Here is a 21221-nt window from a genome sequence, read left to right as displayed (position 1 = left end):
ATATATTTTGTGAGTTGTAGTTGAAGACCTTACTAGTTAAAATGTCATTATTATTATTTTTTGAAAATAAATAATGGATATGTACGTTTCTGAACCCATGAAATTAGGTGTGAAACATATAATCACAATTACCCCTATCCCCCCACACACCTTTTGAATTTGTGATGTAACACACTTTTAAATTATATAAAAGAACAAGTTATAACAAGATCCCAATTTCAGAAACATATCTAAATTGCAAATACGTGAGACTAACAAAATTTATATAGTTTGAGATAAATTAACACAGTTGTCAAATATAGATTCGATACTCGTGTCTTATGAAAAAATTCTCCAAAATGACGAAATGATCGATAATCTCATCTTCCGATAAACACTACCCAACGTGTGCTATTGCTTCTATTCCTTAATAATAGGAAGACCCAAAGTTTAGAGGTAGTCAAAAGGAAAAAAGAAAGGGAAAGAAAAGATGATGGGAAAAATAGGAAAGAGAGAAAGGGGGAAAAGAATAGGGAAATATGAAGGATTTGATTTGAGAAAGTGAAATAAAAATGTGTATGAATATATTGATGGGAGTTGTATTATAGCAGCCAAGTTTGAATTAAATGGATTAAATATGATATGAATAATTTGATTGAATAATGAAAAGGTGGGAAATAAATAGAGTTATTATGAGATATATTTGTGAATTAAATATATAAGGTGTGAGTGGTGGTGGGGAATTTGAAAATGGACCAATGAAGCCAAAGCTTCATTCAAAGACAGACAGTTTCAATTGCTGGGAGCTTCCCCCATTCACAGACATACCCACATGTTACAACAGCAATCCTTAATTTAGCTAACCCTAAAACAAAAATAAATAAAATCAAAATTTTGACCCAAAAATAATTGAAAGAAATAGAGAATGAGCTAGAGGTTACTTTCAATTTCATCTTTATTCATTTCAAAGTTTCAATTTTTATTGGCTAAGCAAAAAAATTCGAATTTAATTACTATCTAACTCATGTGTTGAATTTTTTTTTTTAAAAAAAATGAATTCTTAATCATATCACTAGATATTAAAAAGTAAAGTTGTATTGGATGTCAATTTGAGTTTAGGAATTTGTAAGTATATCTTCAACTTTTCAAATAATACAAATATGTCCAAATTTTCAACTTTTCAATTTTTCAAAAAATAGAGCAATAGAATGTATTTAACATCTTTCAATATTTTGAACTTTTCAACTCCTCAATTTTAGTAATAGAATGATTTTTTTTTTTTTAAATCTTTCAATATTTCCAACTTATGTTGGAACAATTATATTACGAAACACAAAAAAATAGCAAAAGCAATTTTTTTAAGCCAAAATTATTATCGCCCAAACAAGTTTAACTATCATAAGAAGTTATCTTTTAATTTAAGAAATAGTTGTATTTTTTTTTAAAAAAAAATCTAAACAATTCTCAACAACAACAAAAAAAAAGTATTGTTTCTCTTCTAAACTCTAAAATATTGAACTTAGTCTTTTTTTTTCTTCATTTTGGATCGGAAAATGGAAGAAAGTCTCGACGTGCTTAGTAGCACGTAAACAGAGCAGTTAATTAAGATTTAATATGTGTCTTATAAATAAAGATTTAATATACCTCACTAAATTAAAATCCGATAACAAATAAATGGCAATCTTAAAAAAGAGCACATGTTTTCTTTGTGATTTAGAGAGTCTAGTAGTGCTCATGGATTGGGAATGTCCATATTTGAACTTTTCGAATGTCCATACTCAAATTTTCAACTTTTCAAATGATCTATGGAGTTGTCTGCCTTCGACATACCATCGATCGCTTTCCACGTCACTCATCGATTGTCGGTTGCCGTTGCCGGCAAGTTTCTATACGATTTTCCCTCTCTCCTCTCTGTACGGCAACTCTCCCATTTCCAACATAAAGTAGCCCTAATAAAAGATCTATTTGTTGGTGTTGACAATCACAACAAATCAACAAGCAGAAGCAATTTGGATCTTAAGTACTCTAATTCCATTAATTTTAGCAACTAAGTAAGCATGTTCACAACAAATTAAAAGGGGGTTTCAGAAATTTACCTTTGATGAACTCTTCAAATTCCTTCAATTCCAACTTGAATCTCTTCTTCAACAAGTTGTAGACAACCACTTGATCTTTTCTACTATTTTCTTGGTCCTTAGATTGGATTGTGGGATCCAAAATGAGAATCAATTGAAGGGAAATTTGGATAAGTGTCAAAACCTAGGGAGAACTCTTCTCCCTCAATTTCTCAAATTACATGTCATGTCCTTTAGCTGAACTAGCTCTTCTTCAAACACTGCATGTAATCAGATTATGTCGAAATTTGACACCAAAACCATTTGGTTTTAGTGGGAATTTGGTGTCCAAAGTGGGAAAAAATCCCTAGTTTTTAAATTGATTTAAAATCGATTTTCAAAATTTGAAATCTAGATTTCAAATTAAATGATTTTTAAACTAAAATCAATATGAAATCCAATTTCAAAAATTGGAAAATTAATAAAATTAATTTTAACAAAAAATTAATTCCAATAATTGATTTATAATAAGCTTAATTCCAAATAATTAATTAATTAAAATTTGATATCAAATATCAAATTATTAAACCACCAATTCCTAGTACATGAATCCAATTCATGTAATTAATATTTAAATCACATTCAAATATTTTCCACCTCTCCAATTTCGTTTAATTATATAACATATGATTATCAATTCCCTTAATTCAAATTTACTCATCACACATTTCTAAGGTTTAATTCATTTGTGAGCTAGTAAGGGGATCTAATGAATCTACAGATCGTGAGCTCCAACGATCCGAGATTAATTGTCTAAACTTTTTAAATCGAATTAATTAACATTTGTTAATTACCGAGTCACTCCACTAAAGCCCGTAGTTGCACTCTCCTCATTGTAGATATATTTCTGTTCACTTGATTTAACCATGATCAGTAAGTTGATCATTCACAAGTCATTTGTATTAACAGCTGGGTCAAAATTATCATTTTATCCCTATAATACATCTTGCTCCTTAAGTCTCCACTGAACCTCCAATGAACAATTAGTTTATGGTCCTACCAATAAACCGAGTCCATCTCAACTATAGGTAGGGCAGGGCCCCTTTGTTCAAGACCAGGAGTCAGCACTTAACGGAACGATCTATCTGCTAAACCTAAAATGGGTAGGAGTGAATTTTGTCTTGCAGGACTATGTTTCTGGCTATCTACTCGGTCTTGCCCCTAAAATGGGAGGCCTATTGGGTGGCGCTGTTGAGCCACTCTCACCCATGCAGATTCAAAAATAATCTCAAATAAACAGGGTTCATAGTTAGCTTAGGATTGAGATCGAGTTACCTTAGGTCATCTGATTGAAATAGTCAGTTTTAACAGTAAATGACGTTGTAAAGAAAAAGTGACTATTTCGTGGTTCGGTCTTATGCAAACATATTTTGCATAGGATGTCTCCACTCGCATGTCTCCACATGAACGATTTCGTGATCACATCATTTGTATCAAATACAAAGCAGGTCGCATCCATAGCGTCTCCAGAATAAGGTACCCAACCTTATCTGTATACTATAGACCGTTTTGGCTATCTACTCAGACTTTATCTACTCTTATGTCTTCACATAAAGTCGAAGTACTCATGTAATAGTCATCACTACAACGAAAACCACATTATTTGACGCTTGGAACTTTTGAGTATTGAATGTTTTTATTAAAAAAAAAAAAGTCAAGTAACATGTAAATTTGATGAAAAACGTTAAGAATAATGAAAAAAGCGGAGGTTGCCAGAAATTTATGGATTTTTTCATTCCATTTTTTGACGCTTCATAAACATCAAGTAATTTGTGGTTTATTTGTTTTAAGGTTTCATTTAAAAAAAAAAAAAAAAAAAAAAAAAAAAAAAAAAAAAAAAAAAAAAAAAAAAAAAAAAAAAAAAAACAGAGGTTGGCAGAAGGATTTTTTTCATTACAGTTTTACTTGACACTTTATAAACGTCAAGTAATTTGGTTTATTTGTTCTAAGGTTTCATTTAAAGAAAGCGGAGGTTGGCAGAAATTTCCAGATTTTTTCATTCCGGTTTTACTTGATGTTTTATAAACATCAAGTAGTTTGTGGTTTATTTGTTTTAGGGTTTCATACATTAAAGAGATGAAAATTTTGGGGAGGCACCCCCAAACCCCTGAAACCACACTAAAAACCTACCTCCGACTGCTTGTCTTCTTCTTTCTTTTTCAGGATAAACGAACTATTTTCTTCTTCTTCTTCTTTACTCCTCTTTTTGGGGTTACAATAAAACCAAATCCAAAATGACCCAGTTTCGATATGACCCATTTTTTGGATTAAGGTTTTTGGGGGTGTGTTGAGTTTTTCTTTGTTTTGGGCAATGGGAATCTGTTGCAATCTTGAAGTGGATGTTGTTAAAAATAGAAGAAGAAGAAAAGAGAATGATAACATAGTTACGTGGCAACCATAGTACAGGGAGAAGAACCACGATATAAAGATCTTTTCTTATTATTTTAATCTGATACACTGAATACACAGGGACACACTATATAAATAGACAGTAGGAAAACCTAAGGGTCTACACAACTACATAAATATCCCTAGGTTAATAACCCTATTTTCAACACTCCCCCTTAAGTTGGAGCATAGATATCAACAAGGCCCAACTTGTTTACACAATAATCAAGCTTTGTCTCAGTAACCCCTTTGTAAGCACATCTGCAACTTGCTGATTTGAACGAATATAAGGGATGCATATGTTTCCACTATCCAATCTCTCCTTAATGAAATGTCTGTCAATCTCTACGTATTTAGTTTTGTCATGTTGAACTGGATTATTTGCAATACTTATGGCAACTTTGTTGTCACAAAACAATTTCATTGGAAGCGCATTATCTTGTAGAAAATCAGATAACACTTTCTTCAACCAAATTTCTTCACAAATCCCCAGACTCATGGCCCTATACTCAGCCTCAACACTACTTCTAGCAAAAACTCCTTATTTCTTACTTCTTCAGGTGACTAGATTACCCCAGACAAACGTACAGTACCCAGACGTTGACTTTCTGTCAACAACAGAACCTGCCCAGTCAGAATTAGTGTAGGCTTCAACACATCGTTTATCGGTATTTCTAAACATCAGACCTTTGCCAGGAGTTCTTTTCAGGTACCAGAGGATATGTTCAACTGCTGTCATATGACATAGGGAGCCTGCATAAATTAACTGACAACATCTACTGCATACAAAATATCTGGCCTTGTATGAGACAAGTAGATCAATTTCCCGACTAACCGCTAATACCTTTCTTTATTAACAGGAACTCTATCATTCTTCTCACTGAGCTTCGCATTATACTCTACTGGTGTGTCAACAGGTTTACACCCAGTCATGCCTGTTTCCTTTAGTAAGTCCAGAGTGTATTTTCGTTGAGAAACTGAAATGCCTTCTTTTGATCGAGCTGCTTCCATTCCCATAAAGTATCTTAGCTTACCGAGGTCTTTAATTTCAAATTCTTCGGGCATCTTTGTTTTGAGCCTCATGATATCAGCATCATCATCCCTAGATAAAACAATGTCATCAACGTAGATAATAAGAACAATTATCTTCCTTGATTTTGATCTTTTTGTAAAAAGAGTGTGATCAAAATGCCCCTAAACATACCCCTGTGCTTTCACTAAGCTTGTGAATCTGTCAAACCAGGTCCTTGGAGACTGTTTCAATCCGTATAGCGACTTTCTCAATCTTCACACCCTGTTTTTGAACTGACTCTCGAACCCAGAAGGAGGACTCATATAGACTTCCTCTTCAAGTTCTCCATTCAAAAAAGCATTTTTAACATCAAATTGGTGTAGAGGTCAATCCTTATTTACAGTAACTGACAAAAGCACTCGAATGGTGTTAAGTATGGCCACCGGAGAAAAAGTTTCAGAGTAGTCTACACCATAGGTCTGAGTAAAGCCTCTTACAACGAGCCTAGCCTTGTACCAGTCAATCGCCCCATCTAACTTGTATTTTATAGTAAACACTCATTTGCATCCAACTGTCTTGTGTCCTTCAGGTAGAGCCACCTGTTCCCAAGTTCCATTTTTCTCGAGAGCTCTCATTTCTTCTATAACAGCAGACTGCCATTCTGGTTTTTCATTGCAACACTTATGTCATTTGGAACCATCACAGTGTCCAAATTGGTAGTGAATGCTTTGAACTCGATTGTCAGATTACTATACGTAATGTAACTATGCATAAGGTATTTAGTACATGAACGAGTGTTTTTCCTCAGAGCTATAGGATGATCAAGCGATGCATCACGATCCTTTAACTTTCCAGGCTCCTCACCATGATCGATTATCTATGTATTAGAGATTTCAGTAGTATGCTCCACATCATCATTAGCTAGAATCATTTCATTCTCTACTTTCTCCTCTTCTGCCATTCTTTCAGTATTACTACTTCCTTCGCACTTATCTTGCCTGTATTCATCAGTCTCCATACACACATTAACATCATTAGTGTCGGGAATGTACGTACCTGGATCTGATGGCGGGTCTGACTCATGCACTGGAGTCGGCGATTCTGGTTCGACAGGTGACATTGCTTCCTTCCTGAGATTCTTCCTATAGTAAGTTTTCCAAGGAACTTGGTTAGTAGGAAGGACCAAGGGTGTCATACTCCAGAAACTAGGTTTAGACGAGATATGAATAGGGGCTGACTCTAAGAGAAAAGCATACGATGACCACTTAGTCTCTTCATTCATGTTCTCCCCCTGAAGATGACTAACAGGAAAGAACAACCTGATCCCAAGGAAGAATGATATTCCATGGAGAATAGTATTTACGAGATGACAAGTGATGCACTTATACCCACGTTGATGAAGTGATTATCCAACAAGAGACACACTGAGCACGATGATGAATTTTGGTGCTGTTGGACCATGGGAGTGAACAAAGGCAACGCAACCAAAAACTCGAAGAGAACATTGGAGATTAATCGAGTGGTTTGAAAAAGGACTCTTTAAACAGTTCTAATGAGGTATGAAGGTTAAAAAATACGAGAGGGCATCCGATTAATGAGATGGCAGTAGTAAGAACCGCATCCCCCCACAGGCATGATGGAAAAGTGGTAGATAACATAAGAGGACTGGGCTACTTCTACCAGATGACAATTTTTTTCGCTCAGCTACTCCATTCTATTGCAGAGTGTAAGCACATGAGCTATGGTGGACAATTCCTTCAGAGACAAGAAAATCCCTGAAGGAGGTATTGAAGAATTTTCGTCCATTATCTTCGTAAAAATTCCAATCTTTGCATTGAACTGCAGTCTCAACATTTGTTATAAATTTTTGGAAAATGGATGACACCTCAGATTTGTCACTGAGGAGGAAGATCCAGGTAAGGCGAGTGTGGTCGTCTATAAATGTTAGACAAAACCAACGTTTACCAGTGGAAGTGGTAAACGGTGAAGGGCCCTATACATCACTATGAACAAGAGTAAAAGGACTCGAGGGTTTGTAAGGCTGAGACCGGAAATAAACACAACTTTGTTTGGCACGAATACACACATCACAATTTAAAGAGGAAGTATTAACATTGCGAAATAAATGTAGAAACAAATACTTCATATATTGAAAATTCGGATGTCTTAAACGGAAATGTCACAACATAAAGTCATTTTCAGAAACAGAGAAAATTTAACGACATAAACCCAATTCGATGACCATCCCTAGAGGAAGCCTTTTTAGAAAGGAAATAGAGTCCCTTATCATGCCGGGCAGTGCCAATCGTCATCCCCGATTTCAGATCCTGAAACAAAACGAAATCAAGTGAAAAAATTGCCTTACACTTCAAATCCCTTGCAATTTTACTGACAGACAACAGATTATAAGAGATTTTAGGCACATGTAAAGTATCACGCAGAATTAAACCATCAAACCGAGAAATATGGCATTTCCCCGCAACAGGGGCAAAAGACCCGTATTCAATACGAATACGCTTATTTCCAACACTTGGGTTATACGAAATAAACAGATCTGAAGAACTTGTAAGATGATCTGTGGTTCCTGAGTCCACAATCCATGGTTTTTTACCATTTATACTAATAAGGCCAAATGAAGGGAAATTACCTGATTGTGCAATAGCACTCACCCTAACCGTACTCAAATTGTTCTTTCTATCAACGGAAGACTGCTTCTGAGTATGTTCATCTGCTGAGTCACTTACTAGGGCACGACCAGTATTAGATTTGTCATGAGACTGTTGTTGCCTGCTGTTTGTAGGTTTCCCGTGCAATTTCCAATGCTAGTCCTTTGTGTGCTAGGGCTTTTTACAATGCTCACACACAGGTGAAGGTTTTTTATCGCCATCAGCACTAGGAGACTTTGCAATGAAGGCAGCTGCATCAGTTGTTGTAATAGGATTATTCATGGCGTATAATCAATCCTCTTCTAGTCGTATTTTGGAGCAAACTTCTCTGAGAGAAGGAGTTGGGCGTTGGCCCAATATTCAACTACGGACACCATCAAATTTAGGATTTAAGCCAGGCAAGAACACATACACACGGTCTGCTTCTTCAATTTTCAAGTATTGAGCCCCGTCTTGTGCGCAGTTCCATACAACCTCTCGACATAGATCCATCTCTTGCTAAAGCAAATATAATTTGTTAAAATAAGATGTAACATCCATAGATCCTTGTTTGCATTCATAGACCTGCTTGTGAAGCATATATAGTCGAGAGGCATTCTCTCTGTTTGACTACAAATCTCGTGCAACCTTTCAGATATCCTTGGCAGTTGCAACATATAACAATTGTTTGCCTATTTGAGATTCCATACTATTCACGAGAACAAAGTGTAACATCAAGTCTTCTCCTTTCCAGATCCGTTCTTGAGGATCGTCTGGTACTGGCTTCGGAATCTCCCCCGTTAAGTACTTAAATTTATGACACCCTTCCAAGGCCATTCGGATTGATTGGGACCAGGAGAAATAATTCTGGCCATTTAATTTTTCTCCTACAAGAAATCCTGCAGAGTTGCCCATCGAGCTAGATAAATAAGAAGCATTTTGCAAAATAGGGAACGAATTTACCGGGTTCTCTGAATAGACTGGTTGAACCGGTTGGGGATTTGCGCCAAACATCGTATCCAAATTTGAAATCTGTTGTTGGAGATAAGCCAACCGTTGTCTCACATCATCTGGGTATTGGGTTGAACCATAAGCGGCTAGAAATGGAGTAGCCGCTGACGACTAGAAGGAAGTCGCAGGTTGGAAGGAGGTTGCCGACACACATGAAGACCCTAGTCGACTGGACTGCTCAAGATGGGTGCTCGGCGAGGCTCTTTGTTGGTTGAATGGACCTAGCACGGAAGGATTGATCGTTCTTGGTACGGCTCCTCGGTTGTCGAATGGACCTAGCGCGAAAGGATCGACTGAAGCGAACATGACCGGCGCGAAAGGCTGCAACGGCGTGGATGGTAGCGACCCACGGCTTGAAACGATCGGATTTGTTCCTGTCTGTCCATCAAAGATACATCTAGCCTTGATCGACGCGTATTGCGGTGACCCACGGCTTGAATCGACCGAAACTGTATCTGACTGTTTGACGAAGACTTATCTGAGTTTGATCAGCGCTTCTGTCTAGTGCGGCGACTCCCACCGACTCTAACTCTCTGTTTACTGCAGCTGGACGACAGAAATCAACTCTAGTAGGGCTGCTTGAAAACACTCCTTCACGGCCGCTCGTCTTCATATCAGAACTCGAAGTTCCATCAGCAGAAGATGACTGTGGTTGGTTCTCTTCCATGACAGCTAGGGTTTCGTTGCCTAGCTCTGATACTATGTTAAAAATAGAAGAAGATGAGAAAGGAATGACAACACAGTTACGTGGAAACCCTAGTACAGGGAGAAAAACCACGATATAGAGATCTTTTCTTATTATTTTAATCTGATACATTGAATACACAGGGACACACTGTATAAATAGACAGTAGGAAAACCTAGGGGTCTACATAATTACATAAATGTCCCTAGGTTAATAACCCTATTTTCAATATATGTCAATGGTGAAGAGATCTTGATGGTGGATAAGGTAAATTCGTTGCTCCTTTTTCATCCCTTTTGGTTCTTTTTCTCTGAATTTGTGAAATTTTGCATCATTTCTTACAATTTTACTTTAGCCCATCAATTCTATTCTTCACGATTTCCCTTTTTTTTTTACTGTGTTTCACCTAATTTTTTTCTAGAGTATGTAGTTGATAATGGAGATGTTTTCTGGTCAATTTTTTCATCCTTGTACTTCATTTTGCTTTAATTTTGTGTTGATTTCTTCTATTTTGTGTTTCTTTGGGCTAATTCTGTAGAAAACTGTAGCTTCTTATAGAGATGTTGATTGTGCCCAAATATAAAGCAACTGGGGTAAGTTCTTCTTCATCTTTTTCTTCATTACTCCATGAAATCTCTGTAATTTATTCATTGTTGATTGCAAGTTCTGCTGGTAATTAGGATTTTGACGAGGCAAGATTTGAGACCATACAATATTCTGAGTGCATTTCCTCATCTGGCAAGAATCAAAGGCAATGAAAAACGGAATTGAACTATGAATTTAGATTTTTCTCATCTCATTCAAGATTCAACACAAAATATACACTCTTTACATATTCCAAAAGCTTTTTTCCAAACTTGCTTTCTCCTGTATTTCGTATCATATCATTGTTTCTATTATTTCTTCACCAATTTAGGGGCCTTCTATTGATTCAATTTTACAATAAACAAATGGATTATCCATTTAATTTTGATTCTCCTTTTTTTTTTCGTGAAAATATAGTCGTGCTTAACAAAATTACCTAGATTTACTTCTAGTTTGATTCTCTTAGTCTTTTTTGAGCTTTTAGCAAATTTTGCATTGGGAAGTGATGAAATATGATTTATTTTAATGTCAATTCAAATCCATGTACAACTTCATGAATGGTAGTTTTTTCCCCCTTATTTTCGTCTTTAGGGATGATCATCGATTTTTAAGATTGATGAATGGTAGCAAATTTTGGAATTATCATATATTGGGACGGATTGATAGAGTATATACCATAGTAAATTTTGGAATCGTTCATATACATGAAAGGTAATAAAAGAATGGAACTGTTAAGTTACGTTGGATATATTGAACTGATATGTGCAACTGTTTACTTTAGTTGATGAAATTGTCTTATTGGAACACATGTAATGCAAGAAATGAGAAATTAAATTCGAATGTTTAATTTGAAAAAAAAAAAAAAAAACATAGATTACATTGGAAATGTGTCAAGAATTAAATAACTTGTCTATTATTTTGTGTCAAGATAAAAATATATTTGACAAATAAAAAATGTCAAGAATAATCACATATGATACGTAATAAATGTCAAGAATTAATCAACTTGACATGTCATCAATGTCAAGTGTATTATCTTTTTTGACACGAAAATTGTATCAAGAAATATTTGTCTTGCATTTTTTCATAATCAAGTTATCACATTATACTTGACAGTTGAATATTCGATGCTTTTATAAGCATCAAGTATACCCTTTACTTGACATTGAAAAAATAACTTGTAATCCAATTTCTGTATTAGTACATGGATCTTAGTTTATTGGATTTAGGTTCTTTCTAAAATAAAATGAGCAATTCATACCTTCAATAACAACTTTATTAAATAAACCTCAATAATATCTTTATTGATAACAGAATAAGTTTAATTGTTTACAAACCACGAGTTTTAGAATATTAAAACCCAACACTATTTAATTACATAATTGCCACGAGTCTTTATTTACATAAATGCCCTTCAATTTACAACACTTAGAATAACTAGTCATTTCCAATCGTGTATCAATGGTACATCAAATATATTAAGTGTCTATTCATAGTCTTTCAAGCGTATATCAACAGTGTATCAAGTGTATCAGGTGTATACTAGTAATTCAAGTGTATCAAGTATATATCAATGGTGTATCAAATGTGTATCAGGCGTATCCATACTTTTTTAACATTTAATGGGTTGGGCTTGTTTTTTGTCATTTTTACAAAAGTAATAAATTTGGGCTACGAGCCTAATCTCTAAAACTTAATTGGTCAAATATGCACGAAACCCTATTCCAACATTTTTTTAAGAAAGAGTATACCAACATTTTAATTGGTTATATAACACGACAATGAGGAATTTCAAGTTAAGTTACTAGTATTAAGTCGTGTGAATCAAGTAAGTTTTAATTTTTATAAATGAAATGTCTATTTCATTCAATTAAAATTGAGAATACATTAAGATCAATTAATAAAAAAAACGCATTTAAGCATAAAAATATCATTTTGTTAATTAATTTTAACTTTTAATTTTTTTTATGCCATCATAATTTTATTTGAAAAGTTTCCAATACCCTAGGAATGAAATTGAAACTTTTAGAAGATTAAGAACCAGATTGAAAAAACATTCAAATATTAGAAAACAAAAACATATATTTTAGTGCTTTTTATGGAATAAATTTTTTGGGTTGATTCTTAATACTTTAGTTAAATCTCACAAAGAAATCGTTCTCGACTCATGATATTTACCTATAAATCCATTGTTTTCACCTATTTATAATGACATATAGCCCTAAACTTCTATACAATTAGCTAACACAATAAACAAAACATAAAACTATAGTTTCTTACTTAATAAACAAACCACGTCATACATTCAATACACTTTAACTTGTACACTTAACTAACATGAGATCAACAAAATAGAAAAAAAAAATTAGCTCATAATTACATAGTATATAAAACATGTACATGTTAATTAATATGATATTAATTTGTAACAGTATAAGAGATTTGTAAAATGTTTGATCAAACTATAGAGCCTAATTAATTAAATGGATATGAAAACTATATCACTATGGGTTTTTAATTTGTATTTCAACCTTATATGAATCATCTCTGACAAAAAAATGGACCATAGAACTAAGGTTTGAGGGGGAAAAAAAAGACAACAATTAATGTGAACCACAAATAGAAGAGAAGAATAATTCATCAGAGAATAATTTGTACAATGAGTGTATGTGAAAGGAAAAACAATAAAATACAGACATCAATTATCTTTTTTTTCATTTAAGTAGAAAAATTGATATGGAGTATTATTCATTGGAAGTATTTTTTGGATAGGACAAAATAAATAAATAAAAGATTACACATATAAGAAGTAACAATCCCTAATTTTATTTTTACAAGTTTTTGGGTGGAGTATCTACAATACAAGGTACAAAGACCCATGAACAATAAACTTCAGCAATCTCCAACAAACTGACAACCAAATTTATTGCTTGAGACAAAATTCTACTACACAAGTTAATAATAAGATTAATTATTAGTTTAACATCAAATTTGAAAGTGAAATTCAAATTCAACTCTACCAACAATGATTTAGTATATATTCAATGTTAAGTTACAACTTTAATCTTAAACGGTTAGCGTATATTTGGAGAAAAAGAGAATGAGTAGAAAATAGTAAACACAGTAATAAAAAGAATTTTTTTTAAAATAGTATTACTGTAGTTAATTATAAGTTATAAGTAGATATAAACACTAGTATTATAATTGTAGGTTATAAATAGTCATAAACATATGAGATGAATTATAATAGCCTACTCCACCGACTTCAAGTTGAGGGTGTAAACAATCCTTTAGATTTGAACATAAAGAGACTTATATGACAAACTTGAAAAGTTGAGTGACTAAAATTTGTAACGTATAACTCATTTTGAACGTTGGGCAGTTAGGAAAAGTGGAAAAAAAAAAAAGAAAAAAAGAAAAAGGAAAAAGGAAAAAGAATGGAATTATGGAGAAATGTTGGGGATAAATAAGGTAATGAGGAGTTAGGAAAGGGAGAGAGGGGTATGATGGGGATTGTGGAACAATCAAAGCCCCATAGCAAAAATTAGTATATGATATTTTGTTGTCTTCATTTGGAAAAACTTCACAATCTTAGCTTTCAAACAAGGGTCCAAATTGCAAATTCAATCTCTCTTTCTCTTTATATATGTAGTTTCATGTGCTGGTTTGGCCTCCTCCCCATGTTCTTGTTCTTTTTCTAATATCAACATCAATTTCCCAATGGGACCAATTCAATTTCACACACAATCACTACAACAAAACAGACAATTTTCATAATTTTTGGGTCATAAAATTAAACACAACTACAACCCTTCGTAATTCGTCTTTGTATCTTTTTTTTCTTTCTTCAAACCCCGTTTAGTAATCATTTAGTTTTTTATTTTTGAAAATTATACATATTTTACACACATTTCTTATAATAATTTAGATTTTTCTTAAATACAATTGTTGAATTCTTAGTCAAATTCCCAAAACAAAACAACTTTTTTAAAACCACTTTCTTTAGTTCTCAAAATTTGGTTTGGTTTTTTAAACTATTGACGAAAAGTAGATAATAAAGAAAGAAATTTGAAGATCGAAGTAATATCTATAAACTTAATTTTCAAAAATAAAAATAAAAATAAAATAGTTACCAAATGGAACTTAAATTATTATTTCTAAACTTTCCTCAAATTGAAAGTTTCAATTATGCATTTCATTTTTTTTTTTTAAAAAAATAGTTTTATTAAATTATTTTTGTTAACAATAATACTTAAACATTAATGTGTTGTACTGATGGGACTAGCAAATGATAATTTAATATAATGCAATAATGTAGGGAAAAGGACAAAAATTTCATAATAAAGAGACCTACAATAGTGAACCAAAATTTCATTTGTTAGTTGTCAAACATTTGAAATTTTTGTCCAATAAAATTTTCAATCTTGCATGAATGATATTTTTAGACTCATTGATTTGAAGTCATTGCATGAATTAATTTTGATGAAATAAAAATCACTTTTAGTCTCTAAACTTTCATAAAAGTAATAATTTAGTTATTGAACTTGTAACGATTTTGTCCATATACTTTTAATTTTATATATAACATTTAGTCTCTAAATTTTATTTTGTAACAATTTAGTTATTGTACTTCAAAATTTGTAATGATTTAAATCTTATTGTGGAAACTAGTGTTAAGATTAGTTTAATATTCAATATTATTATAAAATATAGAGTCTATATCATAAAATAATAAAAATAGATATCTAATTTTGATTAAAAAAATTACGTTTGAGACTAAATTGTTAAAATTTGAAAGTAGAAGAACTAAATTTTTATATACTAAAGTTTTTTTTTTTTTTTTACAAAATTAAAAGTAAAGAGACTAAATCATTACAAATCAAAGTTTAGAGACTAAATTGTGTTATTTTCATGAAAATTTAGGAACTAAAAATATTTTTTATTTTGAATGCTAAAAACTTATTTTAGAATAATTTTAAAAATGACTAAAGTAATTTTTTATGATTTAAAAATCACTAAAGTTTTGTGTGCATCAATCTCAATTAAAAAAAAAAAAAAAAACTCAGCCAAATTGGAAGCAATTTTGTAGCTTACAAGTTATAATTACCGTTAAAGTTCAAAATCCAGACACACACACACCATTCTTAATCATTTTGAATGCCATTTACAGACACTCAGATTACATTACAAGTCTCCATAACCTTAAGAAAAAGAAAAAATAAAAAATAAAAAAGAAAGAAAAACATACTTAGATTTCTCGAATTTAATACTTGAATTACAGCATTAGGCTTTCTTTAATTTGTTCATTCATTTTGTCTTAAATTCGATTGGTCCACTCAGTGGTCACTCATTGAGTGTCATTGTTTCCTCTTGTCTTGTTTTATAAACATCACACTCTAATTCTATCATAAACATTCTTTTTATTTTTTCTTTCTTTCTTTTTCATCTTCCAAACGACATTGTACGACATAAAATATATTTATTGAGCTTGAAGTTAGAAGTTTCGATTCTCCCACTTCATAAATTGTATAATTTATTTTTATTTTACTTGAAATAAGAGAATGTATATTTGAGGGAAAAAAAATGTCTCATTGTGTAGCTTTTTAATAACTATGAATTACCCAACAAATCCATTGTTATAATTAATGAGAAAAAGTTTGATTTGTAATTTTTGTTTGACTTAAAATTCTATTTTATGGTCTTTGTACTTTTGATTATGGTTCATTTTGTTTATGTAATTTATAAAAATGGACCATCTTTGTCCCTTAAAATAAAAAAAAAAGGGTAATAATGAGGAAACAAAAATTCATTACTTTTTAGAAATGTAATGGCCAAAATAGATGTTTCGAAAATATAAGGATTAAATGAACTAAAATTGAAAGTAAAAAGACTAAAATAAATATTTTGAAAGTACATGAAACAAAATGAACCAAAATTATACGAAGATCAAAATAATATTCAAAGACCAAAGGAGTATTTAAACCTTTTTTTTTGCAATTATTATGTTTATATGTAGATTAAAACATTTACTTTTCTCCAATATTATTTTTTTTGCGGTATGAGAGATTGAACATCAACCTTTAAAGATGAAGGTTATGTCAATTACCATTAAGTCAAACACTTTTTAAGCGCTTACTTAGTACATTGACATTTACGGTGAATACCTTTTATCTTAAATAGTTTTCAGTCACATTTGTTTCAAATATAATATTTTTGATACTCAAAAGAAAAAGGAAACATTTTTTACATTGTTTTAAAACTTTTAAATGGTTTGACAATAGTATTTATCAAAATGTAAAAAACCTAATACTTTTAAGTGGAAAAATCTCGTTAAATTTGGATAATTTTGATTTTAACATTGTTCCAGAAATACCCTTGAAATTATTTCCATTAAAATAACGATTGAAAATTAACACACCAACCAATTTTTAAAAGCTAGAATACATACGACAATGACTTCTATATAAAGATTGAGTTGTAAATAATATTATGTACGATTTCCAATTTTTACGTCCCGACACAATTGTGTCTTTAATTTTAAATAAAAAAAAAAAATCCTATGATACTATATAAAGATAATTGTGAAGTTTAAGGATTGAAATGAAAATTTTGAAAGTATTTTTTTAAAAACAATTAATCATTTGATTTTTGTTAAAAATGCCAGCATGTGGGATGAATCATTCTTTATTTTACAAAATATTTTTGCAAGAGTATGAATACTAATCTAGTTATAGGATATTTTGGCACCTGTTTTGATGCATATGTGAAGGAAACCATAAGACATTCAAATAATTTTGGATTATTAGCATCTTTTATAAGATTTTCAAGAAAGAGCCCAAAATGGTAAATGTAAAAATTCCTCAAGTTGTTACTAAGTGAAACGAAAATAAAAAAATACATAGAAGTAACACAATCTAATTCATTCCAATTTTCATCTATCTTTTCTCTCTTCTTACAACTTTAAAAAGAAAAATTGTAGGTTAGAGGTCCGATTTCTACACATATTACCAAAATAAAAAGAAGTGTAAATATCATTTTATACCTCGAAATTTTGAGAATGATATCAACTTAAAACTTAAACTAATGATCATATCAATTTAAACCTGAACTTTGAGAGTTGCATTAATTTAAACACTACATTAATATTCTATCTGTTTAAACCTCAAATTTTCATAAGTGTATCAATTTAAACCATGAGCTTTCATAAGTATATCAATTTAAACCATCCATTATATTTTGTTTGAATACACTTATGAAAGTTTATGGTTTAAATTTATGTACTTATGAAATTTTAGAGTTTAAATTGATATATTTATGAAAGTTTAGATTTTAAGTTGATACAATTACTAGCATGTGGCTTAAATTGATACAATTCCTAAAGTTCAGGGTTTAAATTGATACAACTATTATTTAGGATTTAAATTGATACAAGTCCTAAAATTCAGGAATATAAAATGATATTAAAAAAAAAACAATAATGGATCAAATTCTCTTTTAATTAAAAATGTAAATTTAAGTACCACAAAGTATATTTCATCGACATTATATGAATATATTGATAACATATTGATATTAATGAATATTTTTTAAATAAAAATTTATAAAAACTAAGTAAATAATGTTCTGTTTAGTAATTATTTGATTTTTTTTAAAAAAAATTAAGTTTATAGACACTACTTTTACCAAATTTATTCATTTGTTATCTACTTTTTACTAATAGTTTAAAAAACAAAGCCAAAATTTGAAAACTAAAAAAATAGTTTTAAAAAAGTTAAATATGTTTTTAGAATTTGGATAAGAATTTAAGCATTGTATTCAAGAAAGATGCAAATCATTATAAACAATGAGAAAGAATCGAACTTAATTTTCAAAAACTATAAAAAAAGACGAAATGGTTAACGAAGAGGTCTAAATAATTGAATTGTTTTTACTTCCAAATTAAGTTATAAGTTTTGTTAGTGTATATCTTTCTACTCAAATTTAGATGATGTTTATTTTATGTTTTATGGAAAATATATATAATATATTATAAATATTGATGAATCTTTTTGTCCACGTCGAACCCTTCGATTTATGGACATATTGATATATGGTCATATATTTTAATCCTCAAACTTAAAATAAATAAATAAATCATGAATGATGCCATTTGAGTTTCATCATCAAGGGGCTCAGAAAATACCCCACTTTCCCTCAACTGACTCTTTCACTCTCTCACTTTTAGCAGACCCATCTAAAAACTTTACCATCACATTGACTTGACCCCTCAGAATTCTCCATCATTAACCCTTTGAACACATAACAAATATTCAAAAATAAATCTACATGATTAAACTAAAACAAAACCCAAGTTCCAAAAAAACAAAATTTGTTACCCACTTTCTTACTTTCTTTATTAAAGATTTAAACTAATCATAATACATTTAGAAAGTATTAAAAAAAAAAGAAAAGAATTGTTATTCAAAAGGGTTTCCCTTTCCCTCCAATTCAAATGACAGAGAGAACTTTGCTTTAATTTGAAAAAAAAAAAAAAAATCTCGAAAATAAAACGATTTGTTTTTTAATAATGCATTTACTTACCCAGAAAAGAAGAAAAGAAATGGCATTGAATGAATGGAAGTCAGTTCACCAATGTGGTTTGTTAACATTTGAATAAACAAAAGCAGATTGTTTCTGTAAAAGAAAACTTTCTGATCTACTAATTTCAAACACCGGATACTCATACTTCCCTCTACCTTGTTCATACTTCAATGCATTTCCAGTTCTAAAACACCGAAAACTCTGCGGTTTCGGGTGGATTCGGGTTCGGAAATGTGGGTAGCCTTGACAAACATAATCAGAAGGATTGAAGATTGGGGTTTCTTTGTGGTTTTTGTAATGAAACATGGTGAAACCAGGTGGATTGAATAGTGAAGTTTCTCTGTTTGCTGCAGAGTTATTAGTCCTCAAACAATTCTTAATCACATTAGCTTCCTCTCTTAATCTCTCTTTCATATCTCTCAAATCTCCATGAATGTTGTTGATGTTGTTGTTGTTGTGAAAACCTCCTAGTACATTCAAGTTTCTAGCAGAGGTGAAATTTCTATAAGGGATTGTGTTGCAATCAGGGCAAAACTTCTTCTTCCTATCCAAATCAAATTCCCTTCTCTTCACATTATCACTCAAACAACCATATCCCTACAAGCACAAACACAAACAAAACAATCCCTCATTTTCATTCACAGTTCTCACCATTCAGAATTGATTTAGCATTAAAGTGAAGAACACAAACAGTAATGAATACATCAATATTCACGAGTAGTACGTGAATACAGAAATTAAATGCAAGATTCACATTAATGGATCGCCATGAAAAAGAAAAAAAAACACTAAAAAGCAAAATCACAAAAATGTAGAACAGATATATGGCAGAAAGTGGGATTCCCAAGAAAATGAATGGAATCGAACCTCAGAGACAAGCTTGAAGGCGATTTCGGCCTTGGGGTGCGAGTTTTTGTCTGGATGAAGTTGCAGAGCTGCAAATCCAAAGCACATTCCGAATCAAAACAAAACGAAATGGAAATGGAGAGAGATAGAAAAGAGAAACCCACCAAGCTTGAGATATCGCCTCCGAATGGAATCGATTCCAGCGTCTTGTTGGACCTATGAGAATGGATTAAGAGAGAAGGGAAGAAAAGAAAGAAAACCCATAAGAGGAAAGGGAAAAACGTACCCCAAAAAGGCGATACCAATCGATGAAAGGGAGGGAGAAATGGCGGTGAGAGCAAGAGACAGTACGGGAGGAGAAGGAGCTAATTTCAGTGGCCAAATGGGATTTGAAATCGGAATCAGGACCCATTAAGATTCAGAGAAAAATGGGGAAATGGGGAATTTGTTAGTTTCAGGTAGTGAGAATTGAGATTGAAGAAGATGGAGGCAGTTAAAGAAAGAGGGAAAAGGGAGAAGGAAGGGCCAACACTTGCGGGGTAGACTTGATAATATGATTTCTTTTTCATTTCAAAGAAAGTGGATTCGGTTGGTATATGGTATTATGGCATTGGTAATGTGGAATGAAACCAAGATAAATAAATAATAAAAGAACGATATAATCAAAGTGAGTATAACTCAACGATAATTAACGTGTTCTATCTCTCAAATTTGGGGAGTTTAAATCCCTATTCTCATATTTATACACATGAAGTTTTAGCTGATGAACCGTTGATTTTGGCTTGATAGGATGAAGATTGAACCATCTATAATAATAATTGGTGTTTTTATCTAAATTATGCTCGCATTGACCATCAATTAAAGTGTTGGTTTATGATCATTTCCTTGAACTTCCATAATTATTTTGATGTGATCTAAAATTATCATTAATTTTATAACCAAAAAAAAAAAAATCCTTTCATTATAATTTATGTGACTTTTGTTTTCAATATATTTTCATTAAATTAACAAATTTCGTAGTTTAACATGTGGGAGGTAAAAGATTTGAACCTTTGACTTCTTGATCGATAACATATGCATGTCTAACTAGTTAAGTGATACTTAAGTTGACCATTAGACTAAGAATTAAATACTTAAACTTTATGTGTATAAATATGACCATAAGTTGACCATTCAGGATCCAAGGTGAAGATTCTCCTTGCTTTCGGTCAAATGAGGGTCGCTCTGAAGAGATATTGAAGGAGTAATAAAACATGCAACAGAAGATTTCATAATCAATAAACACTTAAACTACATTTAATTTGAGTTTTAAGCATACTGTTCATGTGATATCCATAAGAGGGTTTGAAATACATATTACCTTTGAAGTTTCCTCC

The 21221-nt window shown here is 31.6% G+C and overlaps 1 protein-coding gene across 1 annotated transcript; it reads right to left on the bottom strand.

The window, feature by feature from the left end:
* Positions 1 to 18995: 18995 nt before the first annotated feature.
* On the bottom strand, positions 18996 to 20467 carry LOC120089081. Its single transcript, XM_039046509.1, has 4 exons — positions 20132 to 20467; positions 20010 to 20061; positions 19867 to 19934; positions 18996 to 19596 (listed from the first exon to the last, which is right to left on the bottom strand). The coding sequence occupies exons 1-4, from the start codon at positions 20255 to 20257 to the stop codon at positions 19045 to 19047; spliced, it is 798 nt and encodes a 265-aa protein (XP_038902437.1). The 5' UTR covers positions 20258 to 20467; the 3' UTR covers positions 18996 to 19044.
* Positions 20468 to 21221: the final 754 nt, after the last annotated feature.

Source organism: Benincasa hispida, chromosome 1 (assembly GCF_009727055.1).
Source record: "Benincasa hispida cultivar B227 chromosome 1, ASM972705v1, whole genome shotgun sequence".
Lineage (NCBI taxonomy): Eukaryota > Viridiplantae > Streptophyta > Magnoliopsida > Cucurbitales > Cucurbitaceae > Benincasa > Benincasa hispida.
The sequence above is the reverse complement of the archived record's forward strand: the minus strand, read 5'-3'. Positions and strand labels throughout refer to the sequence as shown.

Excerpts from the sequence above, each read along its gene's own strand:
- LOC120089081 (XM_039046509.1), bottom strand. The coding sequence starts at position 20,257 with ATGGGTCCTGATTCCGATTTCAAATCCCATTTGGCCACTGAAATTAGC. Across the intron at positions 20,062-20,131 it reads ATTGGTATCGCCTTTTTGGG|GTCCAACAAGACGCTGGAAT; the intron begins GTACGTTTTTCC and ends CCATTCTCATAG. Across the intron at positions 19,935-20,009 it reads GAGGCGATATCTCAAGCTTG|CTCTGCAACTTCATCCAGAC; the intron begins GTGGGTTTCTCT and ends TTGGATTTGCAG.